The sequence below is a fragment of the Ascaphus truei genome, chromosome 5 (assembly GCF_040206685.1).
Source record: "Ascaphus truei isolate aAscTru1 chromosome 5, aAscTru1.hap1, whole genome shotgun sequence".
NCBI classification, from domain to species: Eukaryota; Metazoa; Chordata; class Amphibia; order Anura; family Ascaphidae; genus Ascaphus; species Ascaphus truei.
The window spans coordinates 151,601,028-151,627,300 of NC_134487.1; the positions used below are offsets into that span (position 1 = coordinate 151,601,028).

At 40.2% G+C, this 26,273-nt stretch overlaps 1 protein-coding gene across 1 annotated transcript in view; it reads right to left on the reverse strand.

Annotated features, from left to right (window-relative positions):
• KCTD16 (potassium channel tetramerization domain containing 16) overlaps positions 1-25,834 on the reverse strand; it is a 356,811-nt gene extending 330,977 nt beyond the window's left edge. The window contains exons 1-2 of the mRNA XM_075601041.1: positions 25,316-25,834; positions 23,748-24,872 (exon numbers count right to left, since the gene is read on the reverse strand). Of these exons, the coding sequence (XP_075457156.1) occupies positions 23,748-24,582 (835 nt within the window). The 5' untranslated portion in view covers positions 24,583-24,872; positions 25,316-25,834. The remainder of the gene's footprint in view (positions 1-23,747; positions 24,873-25,315) is intronic.
• Between the last annotated feature and the right edge of the window lie 439 nt (positions 25,835-26,273).

Here is a 26,273-nt window from a genome sequence, read left to right on the forward strand (position 1 = left end):
TGCTTGGTTTTAATGGTGAAAGGCAGGGTTGCAGACCTATCTAAGACATGCAAATGAGCACACAGTAATATTTCCATTTGAGATATATATATATATATATATATATATATATATATATATATATATATATCCTGATGACAAAAGACAGCACACCGCAGTAATAATCCAAAAAGTGCCCTGAGGAAGGTCCCTCTACAAGGACCGAAACGTTGGCGGCCCTGTGTTCACAATACACACTTTTTGTACTACTACTGCGGTGTGCTGTCTTTTGTCATCAGGATCCCCCTGGTTACTACATGTCTATATGCTTCATATGGGACAAGCATCTGCCTTCTAACAAACGTGAGTGCAAATCTCCAAACCAATGACTATATATATATATATATATATACACAGTGTTCGACAAACCTATACATTTGCACGCCCCGGGCGAGTGGACTTAGCATCGTGGCGAGCTCCTATTGGCCCAAGCAGCACACGTGTGGTACTAGGTGGCGAGTAGATTTTTTGGTGATTTGTCGACCACTGTGTGTGTATATATATATATATATATATATATACACATATATACACTTAGTTAAGTTATGGTGGGTAAAAGAAAGTGACAGAAGCCCTCCACAGTAAAGCATATAGCAAATGCTGTGGAGGGTTTTTGTCACTATTTTTACCCACCATAACTAAACTAAATGTGGTGAAACTTATCCTTAGCTTCATTTTGCAAAGTCAGTATAACCAACCCCACACTGATGAGACCCATTAAGGTCGGAATGGCTGTCTGTGGGTGGGTTTACTGGCTATGCATCTTTACCCAGGCTGTGCTCAAAGCTGTGACCATGCATCAAGCATAAGCTTACAGGGGACCATGTTATATGGTTTTGAAGCAAAAAGTGTCACTGTGTGCTCATTTGCATGTCATTTCCCAGAATCCCTTGCTGCAGTGGAAGCACTGTGAGCTGGGTGATAATGGTGAAAGGCAAGGTTACAGACCTGTCTAAGACATGCAAATGAACATACAGTATTATTTCCATTTGCTACACATATATATATATACACAAATAAACTCCTCTCCTCAGTAACCAACCATTGGGTAAAAAAACGATTGCTGTAAGTATGAAAAAGATTACTTAAAATATTGCAAGGTTTCCATTGCAAACAGAGGCAAGAGGGGAACTTTTCTTTCTTGGGTCTTTGAGGATAAGTAATTAAAAAAAGTTTGTGCTATTTTATTTTTTTAAATCTCATAAGTATTTAATTATCAGTCAGGAAAATATTATTAATTAAGAGATCGTTATAAATGTTTTTTTCCTCCCACAACTAACAAATACAAGCAGTTGCTATGGATTATTACAGTATAAAAATGAAAGACAATAATCTCTTTCGATAGCATTTGATCAACAAGAATGTGCTTTTTAAAATAGACCACTAAGTGTCTGCAGATATTCAGAACAGGAGAGACATATAGATCTGCAGCAACTTACCACTAAAAAGGACTTAGAGAGTCTGCTAAACCATATTAAGCAATCTTTTGAAGAGGAGGTGTATAAAGTATTAACAAAAAATCGAAGCGATGTGAATCAGCTTGGTGAACATACAAATTAAACTGAAAATAAAACAAAATTGATTCAATCATCCTTTTTCAAGAGGATATGACTTGTAAAATAGATGCATTACAAACCCAGGTTTGCTTATTACAAGATCACCAAGAATATTTGGAAAATAGAGGAAGGCATAACAATCCTCTAATCAAAAATATATCTGAGGTAGCTCACGCTGGTGAATTGGATAAGTACCTCTTGAGACTATTTACATATCTTTTGCCGGAATTATCGTTGGAGGAAGCTCTTACTGATAGAGCTCACAGAGTATTGAAATCTCAAAATGGTGGATAAAGAGGCACTTCGGGACGTGATAGTACGGATACATTATTACAAGACAAAAGAGGCAATACCAAAAAGAACCGGCAAAGATATTAAGTTTAAGGATACATCTATTATGATATTTCAACATCTCACCCCAGTGACATTACAGAACAGAAGAGAACTTTGTCCAATCACAGCTATTCTTAGAGATAATCATATTCTGTACAAATGGGGATGTCCATTAAAATTTACGGTGATTAAAACAGCAGGCAGATCACTATGATTTCATTAGATGAGGAAGTTAACTTCTTGAAGCAGCTGGGCCCGCAGAATCTACATGTAGCCCCCTTTCCCTATGCCTATGGTAACTACGCGGCAACTACGCATGCTGCAATACCTGTTTGCTCACAGGAGGCGTAAGCCTCCGCCTCTGGGAGACTGGGGTGAGCTTTTTCTCCTTGCAGTACAGCGCCTCCACCTACGAAGGATCCCAGCATTGGTGGGATAACCCCTCACTGGAACCAATACACAGTAAAGAATAATACACCACACAATGTATATAACTAATGTTTACTGCATACACCTACTAATACATACACACATACAATAACAGTAATAACTGTACCCACAGTGAACACCCAATGACCCCACACGTGGTGGTTCCCCCAAAGAACGGAGGGTGCCATGGCACCAATACCCCTAGCGTCCTGTCCCAGCAATTCCCACCCAATTGTGAGGTAGCGCTACCCCCTGTGGATGTAGGTGCACGTTGGGTACCTGCCTGTATACTCCAGTACCCAGGTGCCGCTTGGCATAGTGAATTGGAGCGAGTCCCTCCAACACAAATCCCCTCTCTCCTAACGAATCCTGATCCTACTTGTGAGGTGAGCTCCAGCCAGAGGGTCTCACCTGAATATTCTGGGGTACTGCAGCCTGGTCTTAGGTCGCAGAGCACCGTGTGGCCGTCCGTCCTCTGGCGTAACACTGGTATTAAAGGGGACGGTCCCTATCTGGGGCCTTCCCTATAACACTGAACTTCGGTTGGCTCAGGGCCTAGCTGGGGCCTAAGGAGCAAAGTCTATGCCTTGTCCAGGAGGCACTGCTCCCTGGACACTACCTGCTGTCTTGCCGCCTCCTCCAGCACTGAGCACGCTGGCTCCTTGTCCCAGAGGATATCCTGTTTTTCCAAAAATCTCTAATCCCATTGGCTGGGACAGTCCCATGTGTGCAGTCCCTCTCCTGGAGGATTCTGGGACATGTAGTCCCACTGCTGTGTGTGCAGAGCCAAAACTAAAATGGCCACCACGCTCCCAACTGCACATGCGCGCCGCACTGCGCATGCGCAACTAGCAATATGGCCTCCCCCACACACCCGATCGTGCAGAGTTCCGGCCGGAGCAGGACAGTTTCCCCTTCACTAGTGGTAAGGAGGGGTACTCGGCTACACAGGAGGGACAGAGATCAAGCAACAGGACGAATAGAATATTCCTCAACCACAACAAGGGGCAGTGCAAGGTTATTCTGCGCCCTAGCCGAACCTTTATCTTTGCGCCCCCATCCCCTTTCAGATATATATATAAATAAATAAAAATGTATTCTCCCATACTTTTTCTCACCCTTCCACCTTATTACCCCGTCCTTATTTTCTCTCACCCTCCCCCCTCCTATTTGTCTCACTCTCTCCCCTCCTCCTCTTCTCTCCCCCTCATCTTCTTTTCCCCTCAGTTCTCTAACTCCCCCTCCTAAGTCTCAATTATTTTCAGAGAAATAAAACCCTTAATATATCTGTTTCCGTGCTATGGGGAGCTCATAAAGCAGTTAGAAAAGGGATTCTTATAAAAATATATAATATGTATACAGTTTTAAAAAAATAGAGGGAGGGAAATCCTAGCCCCATCTTCTAAGTTCAGGTCGCTAATCAATCTTATAAATACTTAAAATCAGAGAAAATCTCTTTATTACGTCGTTTAGATGCTCAGAAAGCTAAAATCCTACGGATTAAGAGCAAATTTCCTGAGATACAGAAGGTGGGGGTATTATATCACTTTCCTGTAGCTAATGTGAGGACGGGACAGGAGGATACATATCGAAGCTACTGTATATACCATAAATAATGGGACGAGGCAGGTGTGCCAGCTGTCCGCTTTCATTTATGCACTGGTAATTGAGGCAATTGCGGCTAGGATACGGATCAACCAAGACATCTCGGGTACTAAGGTGGGTGGAAAAGAATATTTAAGGATTCCTAATACGCAGATTATATATATATATTTTTTAACTATAATGAAGCTAATTATCTCATTGCCATATTTATTGCCATCACCAGAAGAGTTTGGGAGTCTAACAGGGTTTAAATTAAATACCTCTAAATCTGAAGCAATGGGAATATATATTCCACAACATTCCAAAACATACTGTATATTAAAATAAATGTTGCTTTAAGTTAAAAACCCATTGTATTAAATATCTGGGAGGGTATACAGTATAACTAAAATATATATTCAGCTTTTTAAAGTTAATTTTCCTTAGATAATTAAGAAACAGATCTGATCGTTTGGAAGAAATATATTATATCTTGGTTGGTCAGAATAATGTGTGTAAAAATGTATATTTTGCCCAGACTCTTATGTCTCTTTTAAACGCTTCCCATTTGAATACAAAATCGGAATGGGACGTTTGACTGCGACCAAACCGCCACCGGTGCTCCACCACCACGGCAACTCAATGCTGGGCACTTCGTCACTTGCCTTTTCACAATGCACGATCTGACCATGGCACCATCTTTAAATGTCCAGAGTCCTGTGCGCCCTGTCCTGCACTGCCACCACTCCAAGGAACAATGCTCCTCTTCAATGTCCCTTGCGGCTGACGCATGGGACATTTAAATATGGCGTGTCTGAGAAGCTGGTATGGGACATTAAGCGATGGCCGCAAGAAACATGAGAGTACATAGGACTTGGAGCACAGAACTCGGACATTTAAATATGACGCCTGGGTTGGAGAGCACGGGGTGAAAAATCAAGCGGCAAGGTGCCAGTGGTTACGTTTTGTGGTGATTGTGGCCAATTGTTCTAGGCCATACAAAAACTGCCTTTTGACCTGTGGACATTAGTCCTAGGTAAACTTGTACCTGGAAATATATTTAAAAAAAAATCAATTATACATCAAATCCTTACAGCTGTTAGATGCTCATTAGCAGCAGTTTGGAAACCTGTCTGAAGCTCTGTCTGAGTCTGAAGCTCACACCATTAAACAAGTTATTAATAGAGTTTGTGACGTATTATTAATGGGAAAATTAACAAGTGTGAGCAACAATACTTATGAAAAGTTTCTGAATGTATGGAATCTTTGCATAGAATAATCTCCCAAACGACTAAGGGCCTCATGCTATAAGCATGCTATAAGCAGCGATAAGCCCCTTATCGCCAAAAAAACCTAGAGCGACACAGTAAGCCCAGATAAGCTGGCGATAAGAGAAAAATATCCCTTATTGCCGCTTATCGTGAACTTCTCAAACTCGCTCAATTCTAGGAACCCTGATCAGCAAATCGAGGCTGATCACTGCTCTAGAACGGAGATTTCCTCTCCAAATCACCTTGCCACAAAAAGTTGGCAAGAAGGTGGGGAGAAGCTGCGAGACGGCACTTGGAAAATAAAATGCATTTTTCCTGCATCAGACTGATACCAGGAGACTCCGGAGCCGATATCCATTAATATCAGCACATGAGGCCCCCAGCATGAATCCCATGCAATAAAAATGCATTTATAGGCCACCTCATTACCTTAGCGGCTAACCACTAAGGCAGGGGTTAACCACCAGTGCCATGCTTATTGTGGGTAGCGGGGATGGGAGAAGGTGATATTTGGCGGGTTTTTAGGCCTTGCGGGGGGATTGCGGATGGACTTAACCCCTTCATAACCTTAGCGATTAATACCGCTAATGTAATGAAGGGGTTAACCCCTCCTGCTACCCACCCGGTAGGCTTAAACACCCATCCTTGGGGCTAATACCCGCTGCACCACCCCCGCTGCCCACAATAAAAAAATACACACAAGAGCCCTACAACCCACCTCCTAGGCCCCCAATAAACATGACAATATCTAATAAAAAACAATACACAACCCACCCACTCTCTGTGCCCACACATAAAACCATGATTTATTTTTTTACACACAGGATTAATACCACAGGCCAGCGGGGGTCCCCGGGTGTCCGCAGGCCACACAGTGCACCTTCCACGGATGTCTGGGGGCCCTCGGGTTGTCCCCGCTAGGCTCCGTGGTCCTCCAGGTGGTCCACGCAGGTGTCCGTGGGCCCCACAGTTGTCTGGGGGTCCCTGGTTCGTCCCCACAGGTGTCTGTTGGCCCTCGGGTGGTTCCCATGGCTGTCTGGGGGCCCTCGGGTGGTCCCTGTGGGTCACTGGGGTCCTCGGGTGGTCCCTGCAGGCCTGCAGTACCATTCCTGTGTTTAAAAAAATAAAACATGGCCTACAATTCAATAAATACACCTCCCCCCCTAAAAAAAAAAAAAACAGTACAGTAATGGGCAAATTAACTATTATCCAGATATGGAGAATAGATTATTTGCCCATTATTAAACACAACATTAGCCAGGCAGCATAAATAAAGTAAATAAAAAACGTTCTATTTACTCCTGCCAATGTGAAGGGCATCCTTAACCGCTAAGGTGATTAAGGGGCTACGGGCCATTAGATTGTATTTATTATTTATGCTTTCTGGCAACGGAGGACATGGCCCTGCAGTATGCTGACGAGGACGCCCTTCACATTGGCAGGGGTAAGTAGAATGATTTTTATTTACTTTATTTATGCTGCCTGGCTAATGTTGTGTTTAATAATGGGCAAATAATCTATTATTCATATCTGGATAATAGTTATTTTGCCCATTACTGTACTGTGTGTTTGGGGAGAGGTGTATTTATTGCAATGTAGGACATTTTTATTTTTTTTAAATACAGAATTGGTACCGCAGGCCATTGGGGACCCATGGGGACCTCCCGAGGACCCACGGGGACCACTTGAGGACCCACGGGGACCTACGGGGAGGGCCCGGGGGCCCCACAGTTGTGGGGGACCGTGGAGACAACCCGAGGGCCCACACACACTGTGGGAACCACCCAAGGGTCCCCAAACACCCGTGGGGATGACCCTGGGACCACCAGACACCCGCAGTGACCACCCATGGAATCCGTTAGGGCCCACGGACACCAGCGTGGACTACCTGGAGGCCCACGGAGCCTAGAATGGACCACCGGAGGGCCCCCAGACACCCGTGGGAACCCCCTGGGTGCACTATGGGGCCTGCGGACACCCATGGGGACCACCCTGGGATACCCGCCGGCCTGTGGTATTAATCCTGTCTAAAAAAATAAATCATCATTTTATGTGGGGGCACTGGGCATGGGTTGTGTATTGTTGATTATTAGATATTGAAATTGTATTGGGGGCCTAGGAGGTGGGTAGTAGTGTTTATTGTGGGTAGCAGGGGCGGGGGAAGGGGGTACTGTATTAGCCCCAAGGATGGGTATTTAGGCTTACCGTGTGTAGCGGGAGCAGCCACCCCCGCTACCCACAATAAACATGGCACTGATGTTTAACCCCTTCATTGCCTTAGCGGATATCTGCTAAGGTTATGAAGCTGCTTTAATTACATTTTTATTAATAGTGTGCGGGAGCAGGAGGTCTCCTGAGCTTAACCACTTGGATTTCAGGTCCGGAGACCCCCTGCTTCCCAAGATACAGGCCCCGTTATGGGATGCCGGTATCTCCTATGCATGTAAATGTCCCGCATCACGTGACCGGGACATTTCAATGCATAGGAGATACCGGCACCCCATACCGGGCCTGTATCTCGGGAAGCATAGGGTCCCCGGACCTGAAATCAATGCTGTTCTGCTCCAGAGACCACCTGCTCATCTAAACTATTAATACAATTAAAGTTTAACAACTTTAATTTCCAGCGAGATTTGCGCAGAGAGAGACGGCACTCTCTCTGCAGCAGAAACAACTTGCCAAGTGAGCCCTTTTCAGAGGGCCGATCATCTCAGCGCCGGCTACTCGCCATTTGTTGAAAAGTTGCTATTACTGGTATTCGGGGCTTTCTGCATACCGTGATAGCTGTCAACGCTATCAGAAATGGCGATTTAAAAACCCTGGAGATGTTTTCTATCATACTTTAGTGCATGAGGCCCTATGTTTTAATTGTTATAAAGAGGATACAAATATGTTTCTGATGCTTTCAGCCTCTACTTTGGTTGTAGGAAAATGAGCACTGGGTCCTGAGCCAATTAAGAAGGAGAAATGATTGCCTTCACCTGAGCACTTTTCCCCTCACCCTTCCCCCCAAAAATGTTTCCCTTTGTTTTTCTAAATATTGTTCTTACTCTTGTTCTATAAAAATATGCTAATGTACAGGATATTGAATAAGGGGTAAACTGTAATGTATTGTATGATAAAACTGGAATCCATTTGGGATATTTAGAGAATTTGGAAACGCAACACGCATTCATGATATGCTGAATGCTGAATGTTTTACATCCGTTACCAGCATGTACAGTAGAATGTAACAATTCCTATTCTGTATCCTATATACAATATGTGAAAATATCAATACAAACAATGTTTAAAAAAAATAGACCATCATTAATCGCAACTTTAACCCCATGCTACCGGACTAGCTTCTCAATACTAAGAAGTGCATAGCAGCGCCACCAGCAGATAGGGTTACTGTACATGGCAAGAATGTGTGCATATCTTGTAGCTCATCTGTAAGCCTAGGGAAGGTATAAGTATGACTGCAGGCAAAGTAGTTAATTCACAATGTGTTTGGACTGAGATATAGGCATATCTTATTTTCAAGGTGGCACTGGCAACAGTTAAAGATTTTCAAGCCGAATGCTTCTCCCCACAATTTTTTTATTTACATTTTCCTTGAGGTTTAATTTATTTATTTATTTTTGTTGGTATTTATAAGGCATGAGCGGACACTGCAATAAATGCTCAGCTAAACAGTCATATCCATAAACAATTGAATGTGAATGGAAATACACTGTTCTAAAAACTCATTTGTATGTATGAAGAGCTTTCAATCTTTTGATTCCCCAGAGCTGGGGATTTTTTTTTTTTGTTTGTCTTTTTTAGCAAAATAAATATTTAGGAGAAAGATCCCTTGCATGTCTATAAATTCAAATCATGCTGAGTCTGAAACCAACAGTCTCATTTACCAGGCATCCCATTTCTTGAATAGCATAGCAAGCAGCCTTTCCATATGTAGTTCATGTTGTGCGTTGGGACCCTATGTAATAGTTTCTGATTTATTATTCTTTCGGTGACAAGTGATTCATCTCATACACATAAAAAGACACAAGAACTGAATACTACCTCACGTAAATTATGCGGTTTGCCAGCTCCAAGTAATACTTTCATATGCAATGTATATAACCCCTTCCAACCTCTTTCCCTCTGCCCTCTCTCCCTCACTCTCCCTTTCTCTCTCTTTTCCCCCCTTATCTCTTTCATGATCTGCTAGCAGATCACCAGATGCATATCTTCTTGTGGGATCTTCTTAAATGTTTATATTACTTGACAACAAACCATTCTAACATGACCCCCTCCCTCCCACACACACACACACACACACACACACACACACACACACACACACACACACACACACACACACACACACACACACACACACACAAACACACACACTCTATAATCCAGAGTTTGAAATGGCTGAGCACAGTTCAGATTTCACGGCTTCAAATTGTTCTCAAGACCTGTACTCGGGGAATGATATAAAAATAATTTCCAGACTTTATAGATAAACATTAATTACTCCCTGCATAGATATTTAGGTATTTACAATACAATTAAAGCACTTTGAGGTAGATCCACAGAGCTCTGTTAAATATGGGCTACTAACTTGATGTTACTTAAACTGATAACGTCTGTTAGCTTTCCTAAGTTTAACAGGTATCCACTAAGATAATTATATGCGAAAACAACGTAGGTTCGGCAAACTAGCATCGTTACAGTGGTTGTATTATCAGGGATTTTAGTTGCACAGAGACGCGTTAACCAATATACTGCACATGCGCTTTGGCAAAACTATAATGTACGTTTGAATTAACGCATGCGTTACAAACAGTTCTGCCACAAAAAAAGAAGCAATGATTTTCTGTCAATATTGTTCTTGTTATTAGACTTATACATTTGTTCTCCCATTTGTTCTCCCATACCACCGCTTTTCAACAAAATCCAATATTAAAACCTTTGTATAGTATTTCTTCAATATCTTTAGTTGCTGATGTGAAGTGTATTGACGTCCAGTCCCTGTTACTACATATTGTAAATATAATGTGTCATACAGATGTGGTACGATACAAGTTCCCCCTGTGTGTGACTTGGAATCAGCAAAGCGCGATCAGAGCCCAACGCAGAGGGCATTTCCCAGAAGGATTAGCGTTAACACTACCAGGCCGCCATCGGTCTGTAAGAGCTGTGCAGAGACAGCAGCAGTCCCTCTCTCTGTGTCTCCCTGTACAGCCTTTACAGCAGATTGCGGTGTTTTTATTATTATTTTTAGGTCATAGGATTGAAGCAGGGGGTCTGCCAGGACCTTTGTTGAACTGCATTCATATCCGGTCCAGGGACTCATTCTTAAGTTTAAATCTCCTGCATCACGGCCCACGTGTATCAAGGTAAAACATTTTCAAATCAAAGGGAAAATATTTGTACCAGATATACTGTATGAAAGTATATCATATATGATTTAAATAGGATTTTTCTTCAATGCATTCGCAGTGCAGTTTTGCACCACATTGGCCTTAATACATATGGGTTATTCATTAAAATGTGATAGTGGCCACTATTACATGGAATCTCCCATTAACGTTAATGGATGGGATTCACTAAGCAGAGATTTAAGACAATGGCAGTTAACATCTGATCAGGATGCGATACTACACATCGCAGATTAGTTAATACAAGCCAGTGGGAGTTTACATGCACAAATCTCAATTTCATTAATAAACCCCATAGACCCCAATGTTGTGTCTGTTAAAATGATAGTATCCTCTTGCTGCAAACCTCCTCACTGTAGGTCGGAATTTGACCGTACTCTAATTCATTTAATTGTCCCATTCAATATAATTGAGATAAGCTATAACTAAAAGACCACAACACACTATGGGGTCTATTTTTTTTTTTTTACTTATAGGAAATAATCCCATTGACATTAGTTGTATATTTATTTATTTGATACATCTCGCCTTCGTTTTGCAGATGAGAGATTTTGACATACAGCCCCCAATATCATTAAAAAGTAAGTGACCGAGTACAGATGAAGCCATCAAAACCTGTGGGAAATCATGGATAAAATAGACACAGTCCCCCGTGCTGTAGATACTATTTTTTTTTCCAACACATGGCAAATAGCAGGTGCCAGATATCTGTTTGGCATTAATATTACTACAACAATATCACTACTTATAACAAAGTGAATGAATAAGTTTGGACATCTCATTTCAGACTTAAAGTAGCTTTTTACAAATATTTATACTATAATAGTGTGCATGTGTGTTCTTATTATATTACTGATCTATATGTTCAGATGTTAAACACCTTTTTTATAATCCATTCTCTACTAACTGCAAAGGCCGTCAACACATTATACTGTAGTTCAGCAGCAGGGAAACAAAAGCACACTGCAGTTGCATTATATAACTTTAGAGGTCAAAACAAGTATTTGGCATGGACAACCAATAAACAAGATGATTTTAATTAACAGAGTGGTGTTCGTTCCGCGGTTCTGATGCCAATACTGCTAAGGACATACTAGCATTCAGCTAACTGGATGCTTTTGAGAACCTCCCTTAGTTACAATTCATTAACACAGATGCAACAGCTTGATGAATTACTGCTTATATAAACACAGTTGGCAGTTACTAATTAAATAATTATAACGGCACAGAAGATGTAATATCCCACTAGAAACCTAATAAAGACCAAGCTGTCAGTCAGATAAGTTCAAAGTTATCTCAAGAGTTAACAAGTGCATACAAATGCAAAACATACAATATATTGAATTTAGCCATAATTTGTAATGCCTGAGCACCACACAATATTTGAACAGGCCTGACAGTAACAGAATATTCCATAGTTGCCTTCTCTAAGCAAAAAATGAAAGCTGTACAGTAAATCTGAAAACCACAAATTGAGTATTATCTGTGTTTGCTAATTAAAGGAAGATTGATTTGGCCTTGACCGTAATTGAATAAGTGAGCATGCCAAGCATATTTCTTAATAGGAGCACATCTAGCTCAAATTAAACTTATTTTACTTATGGAAGTCTTTATTTAACTGCATAGCTTTGCATCTTATACCAGGCTATGTTTAAAAGCTGTGTTTAAAAGAATGAGCATTGGCTTATGAGTTCCATGTAATAATGGACTTGAGACAAAAGGTGGAACAATGTGCTCATTTGCATGTCATTTCCCATAATCCCTTGCCGCAGTGGAAGCACTGTAAGCTACGTACAGTAGGTGATAATGGAGAAAAGCAGGGTTGCCAACCTGTCTAAGACATGTGAATGTACTCACAAGTAATATTTTCACTGCATAGAAGTGCTTTGTGGATGCCTCAGGAAAAAAAGGGGTTTAGATCACTCCCATTGTATATATCAGCTTATGTTTTTCTAGGTGCATATTTGGTAGAAAGTAACGAGGGCCAGAAGGAAAAGGTGAAGCATTGTGACTAAGGTGTTGGTGAAAAAGAAAAAATTGTAATTATCTTTGTTTTCATGTTTAAACAATGACCTATATGTAACACACAAGGTTAACGTATCAGTGATTTGCAGTATTTGCAGAGTGAAAATGAACAATTTAGTACAATACTCACATTTCCTTACTTATTCTCCTGGATCTCTCTGCTGCCCTTGACACTATACAGTAGATCATCCTTTTCTCCTGCACACTCTCCACTCCATTGGCCTCTGTCACACAGTCCTTTCCTTGTTCATGTCTTACCTATCCAACTACTCTTTCAGCGTTTCCTTCTCTGGTGTCTTCTGCTCTTCACTAATTCTTTCTGCTGGGATCCCACAAGGCTTTGTCATTGGCCCTCTTCTTTTGGGGAATAAATACAATCTTTTGGCTTTCTGTATAATCTCTATGCCGATGACACTCAAATTTACCTCTCCCCCGCTTCCCTGTCCCATGTTACTGTCACTCTACAATCTCCTCCTGGATGTCCCAACATTATCTGGAGCTAAACATGTCCAAAACTTAACTAATACTCTTTATTCCTTCCACTGCCAGCCCTACACACAAACTCGTATTCACTGTCAATAATACCACAATCTTAACACCCCAAGCCCACCCACCCCATCTCTCCTTCATTCCTCACATTCAGTCCCTCACTGCCATCTCAACCGCCGAAATTTGAGAGGATGCGCCCTTTTCTCACTCATGATGCAACGAAATAATTATCTCACTCATCTTTTCCCGCCTTGACTACGGCAACCTTCTTCTAGTTGGCATTTGCCTTGCCCACCTGTCCCAACTATTCTGCTGCCAGACTTCTTTATCTCACTCACCTCTACACTTCTTCTGCTCCCATTTCCTCTAGAATAAAACCTCTCAACGTCGCTGCTCCCACTCCCCTCCTTGCTCCCCCAGCTTTCACACATTTAAAAACTCCCTGAAAAACCACCTTTTTAAGGAAGGCTATCTGGCACACCTCTAAACCTATTGGGACCAGCTGTGTGGCTGGACCAATTTCCATGCTATCGCACATCCCCTAACATCCACACCCTCAAATCTTAATGGGATCAGCGGTGCGGCTGACCATACTCCATCCCACAATGAACAGACACGTTACCTTTTTTTTCAACATTGTCCCTCATTCCCTCTAGACTGCAAGCGCTCACAAGCAGGGTCCTCATTACTGTACCTTCTGCATCTGTTTGTGCTTGTTTGTCTTTGTTTGGTATGTAACTTTGTTTATGTAATTTACATCTCTCTTTAACCAAATTCTACCTCGCTGTGGAATATGTTGGCATTTTACAAATAAACGATAATAATAATATATTCACTAAATTTAGTATACAGTATGTAAAATATTGATAATAGTACAACTCATTAGCATAAACTTTTCATCAGTTACAAATGCTGCCACGAGTATCTGAACAAATGCCTTACTAAAACTGGGGCAATCTCCCAGTAATACTGCAACATTTCTGTGAGATTTCTGCAGCCAGACTAATGGCCCATCGGATTAACACAGTTTGGGTTCTTGCCGTCCCATTCAAACTGAAAGGGACTGCAGGGACCCCCGCTGTGTTAATCCGATGGGCCATTAGTCTGGCTGCAGAAATCTCACAGAAATGTTGCAGCATTACTGGGAGATGGCCCCAGATTTACCAAGGCAAGTGTTCGGATACTCGTGGTTGCATCTGTATAATGAAAACCTGGTAATCCTATACAGTACAACGGGAACAGGGTTTGCACCATTTTCTTTGTCTGTTCTTCTGCTTTTTGTTTCAGTTCCTTTCATTTGATCTTTTCACTCCTTTCTTTTTCCTGTTTAACGTGTCTATTTTATCTTCTCTTTTTTTCTGTTTTTCTCTTTACGTATCTCTGTGTCTTTCTTCTGTCTTAATTTATATCCTCTATTCTCATATTTTTCTTCTATTCTTTTTGTGATTAATTATTCTTCCCGGTTTCCTTGTTTTATTTTAAATCACATTGTCACAGCATTATTGTTTGGGATGTGGTTACCAATTGGTGTCTACATACTGTACAGTATATCCATTGTTAAATACGTTATCAAGGTAGAATGGCTTTTAAGGATTGTAGTGGCTATACAGTATGAGTTTCCATATTAACCACTCATATGATATCTTTCTTTTATTACTGTAGGCATCATGTATCAAAGTTTCTCCTGTGCAAAACTGGTTGAAGAATGATGTAAAAATAAAAAAACCAGCACTAGGCTTATAAGAGAAAAGAAAAATTCCACTGAAATTATGACAAGTTAAAAATAATTAGTTTGTAGGGAAATTATTCATTTCTTTCCTCTCCTCATTAGGTATTATTATTTTTGGCGCAAAAGCAACATGTACAGTATCTACAATATGACCCCATCTCAATGGTTGCTACAATGCTATTGATGTATGATAGAAGATTTTAAACCCAGAGGTGCTTTAGAGCAAGTTATATTTAGGAAAATGTACAATCATGCTCTTATTTTACAATGCAGTAATGGAATTATGTGGCAGTAATGATCAGATTTAGTAGAAGGAGTTGTACTACTATTTTCCATGTACCTCCTGCATAAAGGGAGGCTACAGTAATTACATTTGTAAAGCTTTGTCCAATACATGAGACTTAACAATGCATATTTTCTCTGAGATTCTCCAGAATAAACTTTGCATTTTATATAAGGAGTGTGGTATATATTGTATACCGTTGTATATGTACAGTAATAATCCAACATATGTAGTACTAAGAATATGAAGCTTATGTTCTACTTTCACAATTAAATCCCATTAATTTTATTATAATGATGAAAATAATTGCAAATATTTTACTTTGATACCAAAGCCTCTTGACCTTTCATATTTGTGGGTCAGAAATCCTGTCCTTGTTTTCACAGACTGTTGTTCAATACTTTTCCCCCCCAACTATTAAATTCAATATAACTAGGAATCTATTTACGAACATTTAAAAAAAAAAGTTTTTGTGCTAAAAAGTAGTGCAATTTTTCAAAAATGTAACCAGAATTGTGCATTTGTATATTTGTAACTATTATTACTAAATATAAATGGTTAGTGCAATAATATTTGTAGTAGATATACTGTGAAAATATTGCATCCACACTGTGTCAAATAAATTTTGGGTTGAGCAACTCAAGTATGTGCTAACACTATTAAGAGTCTTAGGGGCTTATTCATTAAGCTCCATTAGCGCAGCACCGTGCGATCTGCACGGACATTCCCATTCAAGTCAATGGGGCTTTCCATACAGATCGCACGGTACAGCGCTAACGGAGCTTAATGAATATGCCTCTTAGGATTTACACCAAGTTGAACTTGGCAGTTGGTTTTTATGTCTGTCTCCTTTTCTTTGCGCACAGATAATTTTTAACTGCTGGCTCAGATGGAGAAAATTTAGGTTAGTACATAGGGAGACACAAGTGGAATTTAAAATTAGATTTCCCAGCACCAATTTTGTGACAAAAAAGCATTTCGCGAAGCTTGGTACATACTGTTGGTCCCCTAGAGTCTTCACTAAATTATGAGTTATTCAAGAGTGAATGAGTGTTGTATATCTACAATGGTTTAATTACACCATCCCTAATCCCTACAAGCACAGTTCAAAGCTCACTCGTTTACAATCGGTATACCCAGTACCTGCAATGTTCAGAAGATGTATCTGAAAATGGGCAGCAACATTAAGGATCACCTATTGCAGTGCTATTTACTAGGAAGAAGTAGTTAGCACTTTGCCTTGTTTAAATCCTCTACTTTTTTATCAACGTGGATGTAGCCTTGTATTCTGGCTATTATCTTTCCTTTGGCCCTAACTGTATAAGTCCTGTTAGACACAGGCAATGTGGGGGATAAGTTCTCTCATGAAGGCCTAGCTTGCTGTTGCAGCCTGGATACACTATTGCTGTATCCAGGGGCTGGCCTAACAACAACCAGAGAGTATCATCCTTGGGGAGGAGACTGGCTAGGTCACATGCCATAATGTGATGCCTGTCAATATCGGACCTGTCCTGTTATGGGGCAGGGTTACAAGCCCCTCCATGGGGGACATAAGCTGACACTCTCCAAGAAGTTAGAGGCTCTCTTCCCTCCCCCTGTGGAATGGAAGCACTTACCCTTTATCCCATCAGGGGTAAAGGAGCTGAGAAGGGGCCTGCAGGGCATCAAGTCCTGTGGGGGAGTACTTTAGGGAATGTGCCTGTCATGACTACCTGTATGCTGCTTATAAAGACCCAGTTGAATCCATCTGTTGTGGCTACTTGACTGGGCCACTACCTGAGTTGCCAGTGCTGACCATCCTGGCTACACCAGGATCCTCAGCGGCTGGAGGCGCAGCGCTAAGAATGATCAGTATTGAGAGTCTGTCCTGATGCCTCCCCATACCATTGCAGAGTTCTCAGGGCCTTCTTTTCAACCTCACATGTATGTACCGCACAAGAATACATGGTAGCTCTATGATCTAACGTAGAGTGGGGGGAAAGGTGCGACATGTATATTTTAGGAGACCTTGCTATCTACTGCCCTGTTTCAGTCTTAGTCCAGTTCTCCATTAGTAAAGTGATTTGACATTCTATGTGGGAAGGAATGAGTTGTAAAGAATGCTCAATGGGGACTAACCTCCTGTATGCATACTGCCATCGAGGTCATGTTGTCTCTCAAAAGCTTCTGAAAGCTCAATGTTATCATTACAAATAAAAAGCAAATCCTTCCTAAAGAGTCACTCTTGGGAATGAAGGGATTAGTGCACTCTATATTTTCTTGTTTCTTGTTTCAGTTCCCAGTTGAGAAATGCAATGGTTTAATCGATCATAGTTTTTGTGACATACTGTAACTTGCAGTCTTTTTTTTTTGCCTTGTTTCTTTTAGCATACCAGGAAAGGTGATGAACGTTAATCTAAGTTTTACCCACCTTGCCTCAGTATTACTACAATAGAAGGTATGAAGGAAAACTTTTATGCTCACTAAATCTGTTGAGTCTTTTTATGTATGGGGACATATAGTATGTATTAAAGCAAATGTGGTGCAATTGTGGGTCAAAAAAACTGTAAAATATGTATTAAATACAAAATCCAATTGAAATAAATAGTAATGTTTTTTTTGATACATCTTGAGCAATATTTTTCTCAGAAATGTCCCAATTTTGCCTTGATGCATACAGGCATACCCCGCATTAACGTACGCAATGGGACCGGAGCATGTATGTAAAGCGAAAATGTACTTAAAGTGAAGCACTACCTTTTTTCCACTTATCGATGCATGTACTGTACTGCAATCATCATATACGTGCATAACTGATGTAAATAACGCATTTGTAACAGGCTCTATAGTCTCCCCGCTTGCGTACAGCTTCGGTACAGGTAGGGAGCCGGTATTGTTGTTCAGGACGTGCTGACAGGCGCATGCGCGAGCTGCCGTTTGCCTATTGGGTGATATGTCGTTACTCGCGAGTGTATTTAAAGTGAGTGTCCTTAAATCGGGGTATTCCTGTATACCGCAATGTAGATAGGAATGCCAACACTCAGATACCTTTATTCTTCCTTACTACTTAGAGAGAAAGCAGAGTTACAGGTTCTATCTGTGCTTGCTCTTGAAATAAACATTCATTTGTATTTAGACTTTGCTTTCCTTTTTCTTTTCTACCACTTCCACTGGGCCAGATTTTACATGTGCAGTATGTATATTTTGTTTTGCTACCAATGTACACAGCATATTATAAATGAGTATATTCCAGTGAATTATAATACAATATGTGCCACAAACATAAAATCAGACATTAGGAAAGGAAATTCCCGCCCCGGACAATTTACAGTCTAAGGCTGGGCTTATAGTGCCGGCGACGACAACGCGACCGTCGTCAAAACAAATGCATTTTCGCTGTAGTCAGTGCTTATAGTGCATGTGACGGAGCGATGGAGCGACAGTGCTACCAAACATCTGCTAGTCACTGTTATTTGATTTTTTTCGGTGACGGTCTCCCCTTGCGGTCAATCAGGAGCTTCTCTATCCCTCTGCCTTGTAGCCAGCGACGTCGGCTAAATTTGAAATATAACTATCGCAATGGCGACGTCATCGGTCGCGTTTCCATTGCCGGCACTATAAGCGCAGCCTAAGTGGTATGTTAGCAGACTAACAGATACAGTAAGTGAAGTGCAGTAGATGGCAGTGCTTGACCACAATAGTTGGTAGGTTCAACTGTGGGTTTTGGGGCAGTAATCTTGAGTCCAATATATTGAAATTTATTTTTTTTAGGTTTGGCTTAAAGGTGTGGAGAGATGGGGCTTGGTATATACAGTGTCAGGGAGTTCCACAGATAAGGGGCAGTTACAGAAAAATGCTTAAGGCAAAAGAGGGCAATATTTTGTGAACAGAGAACGAGATGAGCAGGGGCACAGCGAGAAATCAAATCTCATAAGCAGGGAACAGCAAGTGAATGGAGAGCTTTGAAGGGAAGAAGAACTTTCTTGGTGATTTGAAACTTGATAGGATACCAGGTGAGGGATTTAAAGTTCAGATTTTATTTTAGTGCTTGAACCCTCATGGGGAAGAGCTTTTAATTAATTTATGTTTTTCCAGGGCCCAGACATTGGAACAACCTCCCTATCGACATCAGGAAAATCTCCACCGTCCAAGCTTTCAAGGAATCACTTACGACCTGTCTCATCTATGAAACATTTGGACACTAGGTCAATTACTCATCATATTGATTTGTGTTGATTGATTTACATATTTTCCATGCGAGTGCAATTATCTCATCTGCCCATGGCCTTTCAAGATTTTCACTAATAGTGGACAAACAAGGGGAGCTGCAGCTATTTAAATAAAAATTGCACCTAGTATTATGGTCATAGTATCAAGTTGACCAATGCTGACACAAGCCCATATTAAATATACTGCAGAGCATTATTTACCCTTCCTCAGAGAAAACTGAAGAGAGGGTACGGTGGTAGTATATTAGCACATGAGTTGATGTGGAGTGATGAATATAAAGAATTTCTATTACTTTGTTTCAGTGATAATTAGGTATCCATGCTGCCCCTTGCATTCTCATATCTAATAATAAAGAAGCTACAATTAATTTCACAACATATTCATGGTCGCTAGTAAGACTTAACTCTTGATTCCACCACACATGCCTGTAATGTTCTGAATCTGCATCAATTAGCACAAAGTATCTTTCAGAATTACTGTCAGAACAGGAGTGCCCCCAATATAATGATGTACTGTAAGTATTGTAAAAGGACATGTTGAATGCTGGTGAACCGATAAAAAATATAGCAGCATTATTATGATGTGTGGGAGAAACTCAGATGTATTTCAAATACAGAGCATCAAATTGATGTTGCCATTATTTATTGGCTTACAGCGAGGGACATTGCTGGCGGTCTTTACCATCCAGGAACGTAGAGATGTGCAAAACGTTCATGCGAGGTCACAAACCATGCAAAATTTGCCCTATTTGAGTTGGGGGAAAAAAAGCTAAGGCTTTCACAGCGTTTGCAAGAGATTTGCCAACTATTAAGTCAATGTGCATTGCAATTTCATTTAATGTGCTAATTAACAGAATTCTCTATAACTATTAGATTTGCTTAATTATAAGACTTTAAATAGGGCACAAACACTAGACTCATTGCCTAGTGATATTTCTATATTTTATTATTAATTTGGCAATTTTATTAACCCTTTGAGGCTTTGCAAAACATTTTTTAGGGAAACAAAGTTGGGGGAACCAGCGTAAAAATTTACAATATTGGACATTTATTCACATATCTGCTTGAAAGCAAACAATGATACAGTAAAATAAACTTGGGGGCCTCTAGAAAAATCTGATGAAAGGTTCATATGGGACCTAAACGTTGTTTCTCCTCTGTTCTTGGCTGATCCAATAAATGAAGAATTGCATTGTGAATTTGGTGAGTGGAGCTCTACTTTGTACCTCTGTCCTAGAGGAGACCTGCATTTTGAGGAATTTGTTCTTCTAGGAAAATGGCCAGCAATAATTGTTCATTTTCAAATGTTCTCTGTTTTTCATTCACATTCATGTAAAACAGTTCCACTAGTAACATTTATGCAAGCTGTATAAAAATGCTGCTTAGGGTACAGCCACACCCTTCATCAATCACAAAGGTATTTGTCACTAAACAGAACCGAATCTTAGCTGCTCTGCATGGCAGACAAAGTGAAAGCAGTGGTAAAAATAATAGTTTATCTAATTCAAGAATGCAGCCACCAGATATTCATGACACTGTAGCACTGAAGCACCTTTGAAAATAAGAAAATATATATGTTCTTGTCATATTCAATCATTTAAGGTTATGTGGTGTCTGAGGAGGTGATGCTGAAACCTCTGGATGTACAGTCATTTATAGATTGCTCTCCCGGGAGCTGCTGCTGCTGCTGCTGTTTTGTTGCTGTAGGGCCTACAGTAGCATCATTTCCCACAGATCTCTTTAGAAACGAAACTTTAGTTCTTGTACTTCTAGTGGGGCATTTCTGTGTGTGTTGCAGATGAAAATGGTGCAACTCCTTACACGGTATTTTAAAAAACATGTTCCTTTTTAACAAATATTTTGAGCTTTGTACAATGATTCCTAGCCTTCTCTAGAATTTTTCTGCCTGTAATTTGTAGATTTGGTGATTAGAATAAGATGTGTGAGGCTTCCTGTTAAGGGAATAAAGGGTTCATGAGTTTTACATACTGTAGCAATTGCAAAAGTGGTGTTAAGCACATTACTTTTTCTTTCCCAGAAAGTTTATTTTGCGAAATGCCACATTTAAAAGCAGAAGAATTCATTTTGACTCCAATGTAGTAACATAAAAATCTGCTTTGTTCTCATACAGATGTTAACTGTACATCAAGACTTGCTTTCTTGGTAATAATGAGGCATGAGGGTATGTATTTTACATTTTGAACACCAGAGCACACAACAATTATTTGGTGTTCCCTAAAGTAATGGTTAGGCTATGTATAGATTTACCTTGTTCCTGCCAATGACGCCTGCAATGCAATGGAAAAACAATACTCTAGTAGCAAAGAGACAGAAGGAATAATTAACCAAACAAATGGGCTTTGGAGCTTTACCAAAATGTATTTCAAGAATGCTGAGCGAGGTATATAAAAAATGCAATAAAATGGAAGCCCTCGACCAATAGTGCTGTCTCTGACACTTTAATGTTTGTTTAATTATGCAGGACATGAAATACTGTATATTTCAGGGTTAGGCTCACAAGCCAAACTTAAAATGTAAGCATGGCAAATGCATAGCAACATGCAGTTTTTAATGCTTCCACTAGGAGCAGGATATACAGTGGGTATGGAAAAATGCAGAATATTGCATTTGGAAAAACATAATATTTTACTCTAGAAATGTTTTACACCAATTTTACATTAATATGGTTCATAAATAGATAACATATGTTGCTACATCTTTTGTTAGTTATCAATATGTAAATATCAAACATGCATCTCAAACATATTAATGCATAATGCATTCACTGATCAAATATACAGTAGTATGCAGGAGTCACAAAACATTGGTACGATTAGCATAAATAAATAACATTAATATGTTTCTAAATGTCCCCAAAAATCTAATTCTTAGTGATCTACACATATGATCCGCAGGCTTCATACCCGCTCACATTAGTTTAAGCTAGCTGCTATTACCAAGTACTGGTCCCCTTTACTAAATCAGGTATTAACACAGGCATACCAACATTATGCACAAAAGCAATATACATTTCGGTAGCATGGACAGTGGTTATAAATTATTCATAACTACTTACAAAGTGACCTTATATCCATTTCATAAGTGTGCTTATATTTACTATGTGTAGATTCACATCATGGGAATATAAGGTCACTTGCTGCATATATGGCTACATACTGTACTCTGCAAAGTGAAGATATCTACTACAGTGCATAAACTTTTTTCTACTTCTGACACTTAAATGGAGAAGTAATAGCTCAATGATGCCATCGCTGCTTTGGAAGAATGTGAACCAAGTTCAGTTCTAAATGTCATCTCCCTTTGACCAAGTCACTTTATCTTGCAGTACCAGAACTAAATTGTAAGCTCTTAAGGTCAGGGACTCGCTCCTGTAAAATTCTATGTGCAGGTCTTCGCACATTGCAACCACCGCTGTAAAAGAGAGGGAAGAAATCCTACATGCACAACAAATGTACCGATTAATCTCCTATCTGCTAAATGAATGAAAGCATGCCTGCTTCCACTTTGATAACAGCTAGTTACCGTTACAGTGCCGGTAACAACAAGTATAGTACGCAGTGTCATTTGCAATGTGCATATAATTGTCAATGCTTGCAAGCAGATCATGTCGTCGGGAGCCCAGCACCTTACAGAGATTTATGGTTACAGAATGTCACAGGCAAATGAAAACATTTCTATACCCCAAAGTTATATAGACTGTTGAGGGTGAACAGAAACTATATACGGTGCTGTTACAGTATTATACAGGACTTTAGCTACCTTTTCTAGCTATTAACATCAGCTACCTTTATGTACATCACATCATTATATCCATGATAAAACCACAAATTTGCTATGAAAGCCTTTTCAATAAGGTCTGCACTGCTTGTTGACAACCATATATTTATACAAATGTATATCTAAAGAAGTATACTGTACCAATTGCATGTTTGTAAATTGGGTATTACAAATGTATTTCTAAACATCTTGCATGAAAAGAGAGCAAAGCCTTTTTTAATCCCATCCCAGCTTCTCCCCTTCTTTCAGCAGTAAATGCTTAGCTACTGTGTGAGAATTACATCCTGTTGATTTATAAAGCCAGACACAGTGGTGTGTTCAATTCCAGTAGGAGAAAGAAGGACGTATACTGGACTCTAGTGCCACCTAGCCAAAGTAATTCCAGCAAAGTACTATTATCAGTGTGAAAAACTTGTGTTGAAATTATGCTTTGCAACTTGCTATTCCTTTCAGAAAATATTAAAGGTTAGTAGTTGTATGACTGGATATATAGATCTTTCGGCAAATTCAAGCACAAAATTCTAATATGGAACATTTCCAACCAATTATTGAAAGCTAGTAAGCTACATTAAATGTTGCTGGTACTTACTGTAGAAAACATATTCAGTGTAGCTGGACCAGATCTTGTCATCGGTGTACTGATTAATGAATGAAGCTGTCACTGAGGAATTGCAGGCTACCATGTGGAATCCACACTCTGACAGCATGTCAAATGCTCTCTCTAAGTGCTTGAACTTCAGATAAAACCTGGAGGTGTACTTCTCTGGGGCTCTGTCAGGGTCCCTGCTTTCATTTAGAGTTTCCCCAAAGACCTCTTTGGCGAGGGAGATTCTCCCACACACCAAAATCCTTGGAACTCTTCGAAACTTGGCGTCCGCTTGACTTTCCCTACCCATGGTGCAAGATCCCCGGTACCCAATTGTGATGAAGCCCCACTTTCTATCTGAAGGCATCAAAGATGAAGATGGGCATATTCTGGTTTCACTCCCTTGGGAGACCTCTTCAAGGTCACTGTGGCAGTAATCATCTGGACTTTGTTTAACTTCATCAGGTGTAAGGAGTTTGACTAAGTCTGGGAGCTGAAAATATTCGGCTTCTCTTTTCAGCCTCCCTTTTTCTGGGAAGTGATCTGGCAAGACCACCTGCCTGTCCCTGAGAAAGTCGAGAACATAACGGAAAAGGAACCCATCTCTGTCAATAAAGAACCGTCCCTTGGCATCTTTGGCCAGATCATTTACCGTGTCCCTCTTTGAAGAGAACATTTTCCAGAGCAGGGAATGTGGTACACTGATCAAGGTCGCATGGCGTGTAAAATAGACTTGCCCACCGACATTCAATTCAACCACCTCGGGGAAAGATTGCAGAATAGACCCTTGGTCTCTAGGTGGGGGAGCATACGTTCTGCAGTTGCCACTCAGAGCCATTGTGCTTTCAGATGAATGCAACCACCTGCAAACCTCTCATGAACTTGTAAAATAAAAATCAGAAACTGCAATAAAGATCCCAACAGTCAAAGATGATCTTCCTCTCCTGGGCTTTGTAATCATGAAGATAATTACAATTGTACACAAGCTAACTAGTCTTTGGCAATTTCCAGACTGATTCCACTTGAGCAATTATTACTAAAAATAAACACAATTTTCTGTAGATCACACTGTACCTCTCAGAATCCACAAGATGCCAAGATAGACGTAGTGTACAACCATACTATGGTCTGTTGGGAAAAAAACAGACATTTTTTAAGTTAAAGAAAAACACAGCACAATCAGTGTGAAGAATGGGTGGTCAAGCATACATTATACCTAGCTTAGTCTAAGATATGCATTTAATCTCAATTTATTATTAATTAAAATTGTGTTCTAATGCATTACATTGTAAGATTCATATACTGTAGAGTCATACAGAATCCTATCAGTAAATTACATTATTAGTCGTTGCTTAATTTACTCAAAAAGAGGTAGCAGTGCACTCAAATGAAACATTCCTACTTGCTTAATTTACCAGCAATGCTTTAAAAACAGTTTATCTAAAAGTAGAGAGGTACTAAATTAAGTCTGATGCCTATTTTGCACGATACAGATAGTTAATCAGTGATCAGTAAATCAGTGAAGGTTTGCAGGTGTTTTAGTAAAATAGTGTAACAAAATCTTACTTTACCTGAGTTGCATAATCCTTTTTGTGAAGGGGGAAAAAAAAAAAAAGAGTCCAGTTTTCTATAAAACCAAGCAAGAAAAAATACAAAAAATAAGAAAGTGAGAAAGGAGTCAATAAATATTGGGGTATTTTATCAAGTCTGAGAAAGTTAGGAGCCCCAAGTACAGTGTACATGAAACATACTGCAAGAAGCACACTCAAAATAAGCCAGGCTTGTTATTAGGGGAGGGGGGAACGGTTGCTGCAAATGGGATGGTGGCTTAGATGCCTTGCAAACAACTCGCAATCACAGTACTCAGCCTGCATGGAGCAGGATTTATATATGGTGCCCTAGGTACTAACAAAAACAAAAAGGCTACCATAGTTCTACCAGGGCTGAAAGTATGAAAAGGGGACAGAAGCAAAGAGCACAACAGCCTGCTGCAGCTGCTTTGCAGCTCTGGGTGCTGTGCTGCTTGGATGCTGAGACTGTTCTGGCTACTGAGCTGGGTGGATCCACAGTTCCAGTGCTGTTCAGAGATGCTGTTGTTTCAGCAGTGCAGGGAAGAAACCATCCAGGGAAATAACTATTACATCATCTTAAAGGAATATGGCTATGTTAGAACAGAGTCACAGTATAGGTAGGATGCATGTGTGTAACCACTTGTATTTAGATGTACAGTAGCTTTGTTTTAGACAAGTTAACTGCAATTCAAAGAAACCCTTAAGGCGCTAAAGAGTGCTTCACCAGCCCCTTTCCCTTGGGTAGTTTAACCCGTTATTCTCCATTTAAATCATCTTATATTGAGCATTGATTCAAATTGTTTCTGTTGTTGCTGATTACAGCAATTAAGAATGCTGCTTCCTTTTACAATGATAGCATTATCAGTTGGGTTGTAAATATATATTTTGGTCTAACTCAGAATTTCACTGACTTCCATTAAAGCCACTTAAACAACCACATAGCTTTTCCCCTTATAGT